Genomic DNA, 12,983 nt, shown 5'->3' on the forward strand with positions numbered 1-12,983 from the left:
TTAAGAAACTCCGAGGTTGCTATTTGACAAGCAATATACAGATAGAGAAACATAATAATGAAAAGAGTGAAATCAGAAAAAATATGTATATGTTTTCATTATAGGTATCCAGCACATTCGGCGCTTAATGGGTCTCAAAAACTCTTCACAACCTAGTACTAGCGATGTTGTAAAAGTTGGGGGAGAGGCGGAAATATTGCAAAATGTCGCGTTTTCAGGCTCGCAATGTCTCGGAAAAAAGAGTGCAAAATGTCTCTATTAAGCACCGCCTATTTTTATCTTTGTGTAACCAATCTCGATTGGAGTTTGTTTATGAAATGTAACAATTAGGAAATAGGTTGATTTTTGCAATATTCAAGATGCTAACCGTGGTTACGTTCCATAGTTAACGTTATAAGGTAAAAATAGAACGTGAGCGTTTTCATTAAGAACAAGAGTAAAACTCAGTGCCAAATATTTTCAAGTAATACTAAAAGGGCCAAAAAAGAGTGAAAGAAAATTATTCGATTTCTTGCTGGAACACAAAATTCTAACAATAGCTATTTTGAACATTGATTGTAGGGGCTATACTTCAAAGCAGTGTTTAAATTAGCTCGGATATCCAACTTACGGTGATAAGATATACGTGAGTAGTGACAAGAAGCCAAAATTTGCTTGATAGAATGGGCATATTGTCGAAACTAAGTCTGGAGAAAAATACGTACTTCAACAAACCGAAGACCCATCACACGAACCTTAGTGAGAACTCGTCGTGTTCGTTAACTGAGAGTGAATTTCTGCTGACAGGTTCACACTCTTCTAATTCATCTAACGAGACTACTGGCATTCCAATGAACAAAGCAAATAATGGGGCACCTCGGAGAGTCAAGAATTTGCCTATTGCATTGACTCCAAATATCGGAGGAGAAAAGTATAATTTTCCAACAAGTACTGCTAGCAATAAGGGTTCTACTCCAAGGGGAAATGGTAGGCTGTCGACTGAACGGAAACCACCTCCACCACCAGAAAAAGAGCCTAGGCAGTTACCTAAAACCCAACGTCATCCTTATACAGCTCACATCCGAAATCTTAGCCAAGATGCATACTCAAAACTACCACAACCGGACCAGGCTAACACTGCATATTTTAAACCAAAGAATGAACAGTATTCAAATAACCAGGCAAATTCTCAACAAGTGAACCAGGCTTCATCGCACGAGCTTCCTATTGTTCACCATCAAGGTCAAGGTCAACATCAACAGATGGAGATGCACTCGCCTTTGCGAAATGAGCAAGTTTATTCTGAAAGCAGACAACCATATAGAACTGAAGAGCATTACTTTCAAGCTCAGAGGGCGATGAACAGTGTACCTACGACTACAGATCGCTCACCTAAGCATGATAATGTGATTCAAACCCCTCAGAACATGCAGAATACTCCCTCAAAACCACTGTATTACCATGAACAACGCTCTGCTGTAGAAGAATCCGAGGAAGATTCAGATGAGTACACAGAAGAAGATTCAGACACTGACTCAGAGGAATACACGGATACATCGGACGAATCAGTTAATAACAGTAATACAAACGCTTCTTACACAAATCAGTATGCCAATGTTCCGCAACAGCACCCCTATTATGAGCAGTGGATGCAATACTATGCCTCATTAGCTGCTCATCAGCAACAACAGCAACAACAGCAGCAAATGATGCCTAATAGAAGTTCTATGTACGGGTATAATCACCCATATCAAATAAATCCTCTGCAATATTCAAGTATGAATTCGTCTGATCTTCGTACTTCATCAACTCCTGAAGGAAAATTATCGCCTTATTCAAACGATTCTAATCATTCAAGACAGCATTCCCATAATTCGCAGGAAACTAACTCTAACGATTCTAAAAATGACTATTTAACTCATTATAAAAAACGAAGCGGACAGAACTCAATAGATGATTCAAACAATGAGTTAGTTTCGAACTCAAGAAGGTCAACAATAAAGTCCAATAGGTATCCATCTGTTCCACTGTCTATATTGGAATCACATTCAAAGATTCCTGAAAAATCGAAAGCGAGGGTATCATCGTTAGATTTAAATTTTAAGCCAAAGGAGTATCATAAGTATGACGATGACAACGAAGACAAAAAGGATGAAATTAACGAAAGTCATGATGAAGGTGCTAGTGTACAAAAACAATATCAAGATAGTACTACATCAATAGCTTTTGGGCTACTGAACATGGCCCTTGATAACCAAAATGATGAAAGACATATTTCAGATTATAGCAAATTTCTTTTCGAAGGTGATAGCCAAGCAGAAGAAGAAGAAGAAGAAGAAGAAGAGGATTATAAAGAATCCGCTGATGTTAACAAAAGCAAGAATAACCAATTCAGAGTCAATGAAAGTAAGCATGAATTGTCTCGTCATGAATCCATTGAATCAAATGATTCTGTTGGTTCAATACAACGCGAATCTAATAATTTCAAGGTTAAGGAGCCAACTTCTTCAAATACACAAAGCGTGAGGGATTCAGATCTAAGAGAAAATAATAAACAAAAGAAGGAGAGAAGAAGAGAGAAGCATGGAAGAAAAAGCTCGTCTGTCAACCCAGATTTGTCAATAACAAGCCAAGCTGATTTATTTCATGCGAATAATACAGCGGACGCATGTCAACTGCAACCAACAACGATGCCCTACTTGAGACATTCTCAAATGCCATCTATGGAGAGTATGCCATTCAATCAGAATGGGATACCATTTAATCAACCAATGATGGCCTATAATACTGAGTATCAAGGAATTGCACCACCAATGGATCATTCTAGAAGACAAAGCATCGCAACTGCTGAATCGAAGAGACAATCCATGATGTTTTCCACAGGAAATGTTATGCCACCATATGGAGCACTTCCAGTGCACAATAATAGAATGTCTATGCCAGTTATCAGTATGAATACTTCAAATAAACTAGTTCAAATACAGACAACTGACAGTAAAATTAAGAAAAAGGTTGAAGAGTTTGTTGAGTTACGTAAGGTTATTGCATCAGGGAATAAGTCATTAGAATATCGATTGAAGTGGGTCAAAATGTTAATTAATGCAACTAATTATCGCTTATATGCATTTGTAAATATCAAGGGTGAACCGATCCTGCAAGAATTGAGCAAACATAGCAAGGCTTTATTCCTTAAATCATCTATAAATCATTTACTTAAGTTGGTAAAAGAATACGATGTCCGCAAAAAGAACGAAAATATTCATTCGCAGGTTTGTTACATTTATGGTTGTCTATTGAAACATGATTATGCAGCATCATACAACCAAGACTTTGGCATTGAGAAAGATATTCAAGAATCGATTTCGTACTTTGAAAAGTCATTGGAACTAAACCCAAATAACTTTCAGAGTCTATACAAATTAGGGGAAATATTTGAATACGAGTTTCCAGACCAATTTGATCAAGCATTAAGTAAATATAAAGAAGCGGCTAAGTTAGGATATAATCGTGCTATTTATAAAATGGCACTTTTATACTTAAATGTTCCTCTGATAAGGTCTACTAAATTCTTCAATTATCTTGTTGAACTCTCAAATATTGACCTTAACTCAAAGGATGTTGAATTAACTGGTGAGGATAGAGATGAGTTGGAGGAGATAATTGGTTTAGCATTTTACCAACTCGGAAAAATATATGAAGGTATTTATCCTGGCGATTTACATGCTGAGGATGAATTTATTTCTAAATCACTTGAACGTGCTCCGGTTAATTACGCAAAAGGTTTGACATACTATAACAAGTCAGCCAAGCTTGATTGTCTTTTGGCTCAAATTAAATTGGGAAGTGTTTATGAAAATGGGGAACTAAACCGCCAGCAAAATCCAAGCAAATCTATCCAGTGGTACATGAAAGCAGTTAGTTCACCATTACTGTTTAAGAGACATCCGGATGCAATGCTAGGTTTAAGTAGATGGAATTTGAAAGGGAGTAATGGTCTAAGTAAATACATACCTTCACCTGATCCGGAAAAGGCTGTTATGTGGTGTGACAGGGCAATCAAGGAGTTCAACTCCCCAGAAGCTTATTTCGCTATGGCTAATTTAAATGAAATTGGGTTAGGTGATAGAAATCCCCAGCTTTGGTATTTCAAAGCACACGAGCTAGGACATCAAGAAGCTTCTTCTAAGCTAGGTTATGCATAATTTATGTATTGTTTATATATTCTTAATTTAAACATTCGGAAATTTTGAAGCCGACGAATCTCGTAGAAATCGTAGATAACGAAAATTTCTTATCAACAACAAAATCATCTCAAGGATTTTCTCCCACATATCATTCACATTCACATACCAAATTGGTAGAAAGGTTAATGTCGGAACCTAGGGGAATTCAGCAACCGAAGAGTTCTTCATCTAGACGACTCTCGATAGCAAAGCTAGCTAGATCACCAATTTCAGAATCACCAATTACTTCGCCCTCAATTAGAAACGGAATTAACTCTCACTCTTTGCCTGGTAATTCTCCGTTTTTGAAAGAACATCTAATGAGAAATGACAATGAGTGTATAGAATCATCGTCTTCTAAGTCATCCAGTAAATATAATGGCAGTGAAATCTTTCATGTTGGAGAAGAGAGTGGTGATAGAGGAATGGAAACAGATTTTTCAACAGGAATCGATGATCCTAAGATTATAAAACAAGTGCATAGGCATTTGCAAGAAGAAAAAGTCAATGCTTTGCAAGCAGAGGGAGGAGATATTACTAGAGATTTATATAAAATTGCGGACCAGGAACATAGACCTAAGGCTCCAAAACGTTCCCGTAGTTTATCATCATCTGAATTGGAAAATACAAGAAGAGGATCAACTGCCAGTTCACTTAACGTTCCTGGCGGATTTAGAAGACAATTTATTATGAATAATACCTTCAGGACCAAGAATCCAAATTTTTTAACAAGAAATTTTGTTGAGTTCTTAAGTATTTATGGACACTTTGCGGGAGAAGATTTAGAGGACCAAAACGATTTAATTGCATGCCATTATAAGGCAAATGTACCCAGTCATTATGATATTGTTGATGAAGAATCATTGTTGTTACCAAACCAAGAGTCTGTAAAGATTAATCCAAAGGGAACTGCTACAGATAAAAAAGCCTACTTTTTATTATTGAAGGCATTTGTTGGCACAGGGGTTTTATTCTTGCCAAAAGCATTTTCGAATGGAGGATTAATGTTTTCATCACTTGTTTTAGCCTTCTTTGGTTTACTATCTTTTTGGTGTTATTTGATTTTGATTCATGCTAAATTAGCTACTAAAGTATCAAGTTTTGGTGATATTGGACTTAAATTGTACGGAAAATGGCTACAGCAATTGATTTTAACTTCAATTGTTATCTCTCAAATTGGATTTGTTGCAGCATATATTGTTTTCACCTCAGAGAACTTAAAAGCATTCGTTGGGAGTGTAACAAGCATTGATACCAGCGATATTCATATCATGTACTTTATTTTCATTCAATTGATCATTTTTTTGCCCCTTTCTTTGATTAGAGATATAACAAAATTGTCATTACTGGCATTGTTGGCTAACGTATTCATTCTTGTCGGATTGGTGACTATATTATACTATAGTTTTTATGAGCTATTAGTAGTGAACCATGGGGTTTTTGGGCAGAATATAGAATACATTTTCAATAAAGAAGACTTTTCCTTATTCATCGGTGTCTCTATTTTTGCATTTGAAGGTATAGGCTTGATTATTCCAATTCAAGAATCCATGATCTACCCGAATAACTTTCCTAAGGTTTTATTTCAAGTGATTGCAACTATTTCAGCAATATTTGTAGGGATTGGTTGTTTGGGTTATCTCACATTCGGCAAGGATGTGAAGACCGTGATCATACTTAATTTACCCCAGGGTTCTCCATTCGTTATTATGATTCAGTTATTATATGCATTTGCCATTTTACTTTCCACGCCGTTACAATTGTTCCCAGCAATAAGATTAATTGAACTGAAATTGTTCACAAAAACTGGCAAATATTCATTAAAGGTTAAGTGGCTAAAGAATTTTTTTAGATTTGGTTTTGTCTTACTTACGGCTGTAGTTGCATTGGTTGGTGGACAAAACTTGGATAGATTTGTTTCTTTTGTGGGATGTTTTGCATGTATCCCTCTTGTTTATATGTATCCCCCTATTTTACACTTGAAGAGTTGTTGCAAATATAGCGATACTTTTAATAAGACTGAAAATAGGAAAAGATTTTGGTTGGGGTGCTTAGATTATGTTTTAGTCATAATTGGTGGTATTGCAATGATATATACTACATATCAAATTGTGGTAGGCTAAATTTGTTTTTATTAATAAAACTACAAATATCAATTCATTACTGTATATATTCAACTAATATATATAAATTATCTACTTCTTGTCCGAAAAGAGGTCAATCAAATACAATCTTGCATTATGAACTGAGTTTTCAATCTGAGTTGTTTTATTGTCTAATCCTTGCAATAAATACTTTCTCAAATCCTGATACTTTTCAGCTAAAGTAACCTGATTTTTGTAAACATCTGGTAAATTGTCCTTCTCATAGTTTGTAATTTTTTCCTGGACAACATTGTACGATCTTGGCATGAAATAATTAAATGCAACTCCACCAAATATAACTGGAGTAAAGAATCTAAGAGGTAATGATCTTCTATTAACTAAAATTGAACCCGTCAATGATGATGTTAAAATATAAATTAAATTCGGTAAAACAGGTTCTTTAATTGACGATTGGACTTCATTTTTAATTGTCTTGTATTCGTTACAAAGAGCAGATTGTTGAGTTCCCAATTCGGCTCCATAGTAACTTAATTTCTCATGTAGAATTAATCTAGCTTTATTAACATACTCTTCAAGAACTGGTGCTGTTCTAATTCCCATACCTTTAACGAATGAAATATTTCCATGGGATGATTCTTGTTGTTTCAAATCTTCGGAAATTTCCTCATTAAATCCTGGTTTAGTTATTATGACCTCGTCATCTTCATAAAACAATCTCTTTGGAGCCATGGTTATTATGTTTAATGATAATGAAATCAATTGATGGGATTGGTGGTAATAGGCACATTTAAAGCGAGCTTCGTTCATGAAGAAAATAAGAAAAACTGTCACGAGGAAAAATGACAGATATATTCTAAGCTACGAAACTTATTAGAAGATAATGATATAATATAAATACTTGCTATATATATATGTATATATTATTTGAATAGCTTAAACTTTGAAAAGCTTTAATTTTTAAATAGAATTAGATCAACATAATAAATAAACAAAGAACCCAAACCCAACGACTATTTTAGTGCTTTCTGAAAATACCTCTTTTTTTCTTGGTCTCTGCCTCTTTATTCGGATTAGAAATACCTCCCAATGGCTTTGCATTGGGCTCTACAATAGGAACCTGTATTTGGACACCTTCATCATTAGTTTGAGGTGTATCATTTGTATTAACCGAATTTGAGGAATTGCTAGATGCATTTGAACCATTTGGAAGTTGCAAATACTGTTGCTGAGGTTGGACATAATTGTATTGTTGAGCCTCAGAGGTATTTTGGGGTTGGCCCTGAGGTTGGCTTTGACCTTGGCTTTGACCTTGGCTCTGTGGGATAGTATAGCTACTAACAGATTTTTTGTGCTGAGGAGGACTTGTTCTGTTACCATTAGAGTTCAACGCCATGGTTGATCTATGCTTATTAGCTTTTGTGGCAGCAGGGTTAGTAGGTCCACCTGGCATAGGCATACCGCCTCTGCCACCCATATCTAAGCCTGATAAATCACCATTCATTTGAGGAAAAGCAGAACGACGATTTTGCTTTCGTGGTTGTGCCTTGAACCTTGACTCCATGTGATCAACAGGTGCACCATTCTGATACATGTTATTGTAATGTTGAGATGGATTTTGAGCATACTGTTGTTGATGTAAATCCTGATAATTATGAGCAGATGCTGGGAATGAACTTAATCTCTGTGGTTTTCCTCCATAACCACTTGCTTGATGTGGGTTCCCATTCATCATTTGAGGCGGAGGCATATTATACCTATTCATATTTGAATTCATAGAATTGACTCGTAAGTTAGGTGGTAATGCATTTGGGGGCAATCCATTTGATGGTAAACCGTGTGGGAGTTGTTGATCCATAGGAGATGGCATGTATCCGTGGTTATTATTATACTGTCTTTGGTTAAAATACATTTGTTGATTAGGTGGCATATTTGCACTTTTTTGTTGGGTGTCAAGATGCAAAGCAGGAGGAGGTTGCTGGTATTGTTGTGGTTGCGGTTGTTGTGAATGTTGCTGAGGATGGTGGGGTTGTCGATGTTGTTCATTATCGTAATATCCATTAATTTGGTTTTCATTAGGTACGGATAATTCCCTGTTGATGAGTGCCTGTTCTCTTTTCTGCAATTCAAGTTCCTTTTCGTGTAGATGTTGAGGAAGATCACCATTCACCAATTGAATGTTGCCATTTGGGTGAGAATTTCCATTGCTATGAAGAGGTTCACCACCACCATTCATTAAACCTCTATTTGAAACACCGTGACCATTCATATCGGCGTGTCCATTGATTGCATGACTATTTTGTGAAGCATCTTGATTCGGAACTGGGCTTGCTAAGGAAGCACCATACAACGCAATATCTGTTAAATCTTCCAAATTATCATTTGGAACAACAGATTCTCTGAAAGTCCTGTTGCTACCACTTTGAGGTAAAGTTGATTCTTCTTTATTTGGCTGTCCAGAGGGTTGCATCTGTTTAGCTTGATTATTAGTCATTTCTTGCTCTTGTAATTGTAATTGTTCAAGCCTTTGTTCAATTTGGCTTAACTTCTGTTGTTGGTGGTCAACACTAATATGTAATTTCCTTAAATTTAATTCTTGCTTATTGATGTCTTCCATGACTTGCCCTTTTAAAATATCCTTTTCTTTTAAATAAGAATCTAATTGATTTTTATTGGATTCCATCCTTGCCAAATCATTAGTAATAATATTTAATTGGTTTAATTTAGTTTCATGGTCAGCATTAACTTGATTCACTTTTGCCTTACTGATATTCGAAATAGTCTTTCTGGTGAAAAAGATTGAATTGGTGTCAGCATCATTGATTTTAATATATTGACACATAGTAGAATAAATATTTTCCAAATATGGGGTTCTAATGCCATGATCATCTGCTAATAAGATTGGCTGCAACAATAGTAAATCAATATTTAAATCGTGTTGCTTGTAAAAATCATAGAACAATGCAGGCGAGTTTAAATAGTTTTGATTCTTTGAAGTCTCTGGGAAGCTACTACACCAATTTTTGAACAAATTAGCTTCATTCTCAGATCCTTTGACTAATTTACAATCCATCTTTTTAATGATTTTAAATATTTCATTGATCATACCAGTAATAAGTGGCTTGCACAAAATCTGATTGGATAAATTAGCTGGAACTTCGGCTTCAAAAATAACAGATAAAGGATTGAAAACAATTCTTGGTAATGCTAGTTTCCATTGGTAGGTCATAAACTCCTTAGGGACAACAGATTTCAATAATGAAATATTATTTGATGAATCTTGCTGAACTAATTGCAATAATTTATATACCTTCTGAAAACTTGCATTTGAGGTAGATGAAATATTAGAATTCGTTAACGAAGTTCCCAAATATATTCTGTTATCGTTGTTTCTCAAAATATGGGTAAAGTTATCTCCATCGATCTGTCTGACGTCTGATTCGTTCATAATCGAACAAATCGTGATATCCTTCATTGAAGGAAAGCTGAGTTGAACAAAAGGCTCTAAATTAACATATCCGGTGCTTTCCACAACTATGGCTGACTTCAGGTGTAAAAATGGCACTAAATCTGCGCAGGCAGTCTGAAAATCTTGCAAAGACGTACAACTGATAAAAACAATATCATATTTGCTTGACCCGGGACTGATTTGTGACAAGTTCTCGTATATCTCATATGGCTTGAATGTAGAAGTCCCCAACGCAGGCGATCTCCAGTTGATACAATTTCCCTTAATTCTGGAATTTACCACCGAAACATTACAAGAATGTGTTTCGTGTAACCGCCAGGCATAAAATGCAACATTTGGATTACTTCCAACTAGAAATCAGTTAGTATTGATGCTCTACAGCAAGTACTTCTCGAATCACAGGCGCAAGAATTTTGCTGAATACCCGTTTTCTTTATCCAAAACACTGTCTATTCATTCTGAACTAACATACCTGTTAATATTTCGATACTCGACATTAAAAAGACTGTAGAGCTGTGTCAGATCAACGTATGTACTATTTCCTAAGAAGAAAAAACCGGAATTTTTTTGAAGTGTGATCGTCGATAATAATAAGAACGAGCAAACAAATTCGAACTCCCAAATACGGAAATTAATAGTTCCTTTCTTTTAACGCCTATAAAACACTATACCGGTCGTTTAAACAAACCACGATATATGTATATATGTAAATGCTACACTTTAACTAAGATAGTAAAACGAATAGTTGCTCGAGGTTTAAAAAGTGATCCAAACCGTTTCGGTGCCTGTCACTACTCAACAATAAATTTCTCAAATAGTGGCAGTGTAACAGAATTATTGAAACGCCATATAAAGCCTTGACTACGAATAATTTTTATGTAGGGCTTGTTTAATTTATTAGGGTATGGAAAGAAAGTTACATTTCGCCACTCCCAAATACTTCGAGTGTTTATTTGCTATAGCACTTCTCCTTCTGTAGTTTGAATTTTTACCTAAAACGGTGCTCGTTCAGCAGCATTAACATTATAGATGGTGCACGAAACTAATAATAGATATCGACTTAATTAAAAGGGCGAAGATAATCTGTCCATTGCAAATATTACATATATACACGTTACTTATTCCTACAGAATCATATTGTTTTGTTATCCCTGCAAATATGTACGATACGTGCGGGTTTGGAACCTGGCTACCCGAGTATCAGGTAGCATATGGGGATTAGTCGCGTTTGTAGATTTTGACAGGGAGGAGACTAGATTCATGCACGACCTCTCTTCTTCTCTATTTGAAAAAAAAATCTTCTGCTGGGACATAATTACATTCTTTTATTATTAGTAAGGCATCCCAATGGCGTCGTTTTTTGTTTCTCATTACAATTAACTTGATTGCCGTTGGACAATGGTCGTACTGCATTCCTTAGTGTTTGTGGTACGATCATTGGTTTGATGTGTTTATAGATCAATCTGAGGGTGTATCTCCGGGTGATGAGTTAAACTTTGACTCGTTCGGTCATAATCCCTTAAACATTTGGATTCAAGATCAATTGTATTTATTATTACATGGTTTTGTGCATTCGACTTTGTAGTATGTTCTGTGGTTAGTGTTTTTTGCTACAGATGTAGGATACGGAAACGACGGCAGAACATAGCAGATAAAGCTTTCTTTCAGCATTCAGTACAGAAATGATTGTAAACGAAGATGAAACTGTACGGATAAATGCAAAGTGGCTTAAATGAAACTGTCAATAATAAATATTAATTGAGTTAGAGGTTATGCATTTGGTAAAAATTTGGCGAATTGTGTAAAGTGAGACAACGAGTAAAACACGCTTAACACTAGCGGATTGGATACACGCGTAGCATATAATTGACAAGTCATGGGTAGAGGGCAACTTATATTGATCGAAGGTCTTGACAGATCTGGAAAATCAACACAGTCTAGTATACTTCTGAATAAACTTCCAGATGGAAAATTGATAAAATTTCCAGATAGATCGACTAAAGTTGGGTCTATTATCAACGAGTACTTGACTAACTCCGACTTGAAGTTATCGGATCAAACAGCACATTTACTTTTCTCTGCAAACAGATGGGAACTAGCTGATTCGATAATCAATGACTTGAATAATGGTCATTTCATTGTTATGGATCGATATATATATTCAGGAATAGCATATTCCTTAGCGAAACTGAGCATCTCGAATGATTCGGGACCAGAAATGGCAAGCATTGACTGGTTATATTCTCCAGATAAGGGCTTACCAAAGCCTGACTTGACAATATTTTTAACACTATCATTGGAAGAGCTAAGCAATAGAAAAGGGTGGGGTGAAGAGAGATACGAAAAAGAGAACTTCCAGAAAGCCGTGAAGAATTGTTTTCTAAAAGTATTGAATGCTGATGATGATGATTCGGTTCAAATAATTGACGTCAATAACTTGAATATTGAGCAAGTCACAGCAAAAATATGGGAAGCTATTGAACAAAGGAATTTTAATAAACAGACGGAAAATTCTATTCAGACGTTTGCATAATATGATCTTTAATAAATTTATTAAACATTGATTCTAATCTAATTTATCTAAATACGCTAATCTTTCCAAGATTTTATCCTTCAGTATCTCTTGAAACTCCCCACCCAAGAATATTTCATCCAATATCGAATATAATTTATAGAAATTAAATATTAAGTCTAATTCACAAACATTATCGAAATAAACATCTAATACTTCAACCAAAAAATGTATGGATTCTAAAGAATCCAATTCACTGTCAATGAGATCTATGGATGAAATAAAATACAATCCAGCGTATCGCCTGTAGACCAACTTGTTCTGTTGATATTCAATAAAATTAGACTGGTGCTTCAGGTCTCTAGAAGATATTAACCGATGTATCTCTGTTGTGTATCTTTGCTTATCTTGAGTAGTATAACTATTATCGAACCATTTAGCAAGCCTTGTTTTACCTTGCCTATTAAGTACTAGTATGAAATGAATAGCCATAATCTATGAATAACAAATAAGAAATAATGCAAAAGTCTTTTGGAATGTATCGGAATCAATCAGAACGTAGTAGTAGTAGTCCTACTTATTTTTCTTATGCTGTATAATTATTATTTGTGGAGATGATTCAAATTATTCAGTCAAACGACTCAGATTATGATTTTGATCTATTACCAAAAAAGTGCGCTCCTAAATGTAATCAATGT

The 12,983-nt window shown here is 35.3% G+C and overlaps 6 protein-coding genes across 6 annotated transcripts; 3 read left to right on the forward strand and 3 right to left on the reverse strand.

Annotated features, from left to right (window-relative positions):
- Window positions 1–662: 662 nt before the first annotated feature.
- On the forward strand, window positions 663–4,181 carry AC631_00461 (uncharacterized protein; the record flags this gene model as incomplete). The annotated part of the gene is made up of 1 exon (XM_015609291.1): window positions 663–4,181. One exon carries the CDS (start codon window positions 663–665, stop codon window positions 4,179–4,181), a length of 3,519 nt encoding a protein of 1,172 aa, XP_015469928.1.
- A 167-nt stretch (window positions 4,182–4,348) lies between these two features.
- AVT4 (Avt4p) lies at window positions 4,349–6,325 on the forward strand (the record flags this gene model as incomplete). The annotated part of the gene is made up of 1 exon (XM_015609292.1): window positions 4,349–6,325. The coding sequence occupies one exon, from the start codon at window positions 4,349–4,351 to the stop codon at window positions 6,323–6,325; it is 1,977 nt and encodes a 658-aa protein (XP_015469929.1).
- A 72-nt stretch (window positions 6,326–6,397) lies between these two features.
- Window positions 6,398–7,036, reverse strand: AC631_00463 (uncharacterized protein; the record flags this gene model as incomplete). Its single annotated transcript, XM_015609293.1, has 1 exon — window positions 6,398–7,036. The coding sequence occupies one exon, from the start codon at window positions 7,034–7,036 to the stop codon at window positions 6,398–6,400; it is 639 nt and encodes a 212-aa protein (XP_015469930.1).
- A 286-nt stretch (window positions 7,037–7,322) lies between these two features.
- Window positions 7,323–10,270, reverse strand: AC631_00464 (uncharacterized protein; the record flags this gene model as incomplete). The annotated part of the gene is made up of 2 exons (XM_015609294.1): window positions 7,323–10,123; window positions 10,246–10,270. The coding sequence occupies 2 exons, from the start codon at window positions 10,268–10,270 to the stop codon at window positions 7,323–7,325; spliced, it is 2,826 nt and encodes a 941-aa protein (XP_015469931.1).
- A 1,379-nt stretch (window positions 10,271–11,649) lies between these two features.
- Window positions 11,650–12,306, forward strand: AC631_00465 (bifunctional thymidylate/uridylate kinase; the record flags this gene model as incomplete). Its single annotated transcript, XM_015609295.1, has 1 exon — window positions 11,650–12,306. The coding sequence occupies one exon, from the start codon at window positions 11,650–11,652 to the stop codon at window positions 12,304–12,306; it is 657 nt and encodes a 218-aa protein (XP_015469932.1).
- A 33-nt stretch (window positions 12,307–12,339) lies between these two features.
- AC631_00466 (uncharacterized protein) lies at window positions 12,340–12,777 on the reverse strand (the record flags this gene model as incomplete). The annotated part of the gene is made up of 1 exon (XM_015609296.1): window positions 12,340–12,777. One exon carries the CDS (start codon window positions 12,775–12,777, stop codon window positions 12,340–12,342), a length of 438 nt encoding a protein of 145 aa, XP_015469933.1.
- Between the last annotated feature and the right edge of the window lie 206 nt (window positions 12,778–12,983).

The sequence above is a fragment of the Debaryomyces fabryi genome (assembly GCF_001447935.2).
Source record: "Debaryomyces fabryi strain CBS 789 chromosome Unknown contig00005, whole genome shotgun sequence".
NCBI lineage: Eukaryota > Fungi > Ascomycota > Pichiomycetes > Serinales > Debaryomycetaceae > Debaryomyces > Debaryomyces fabryi.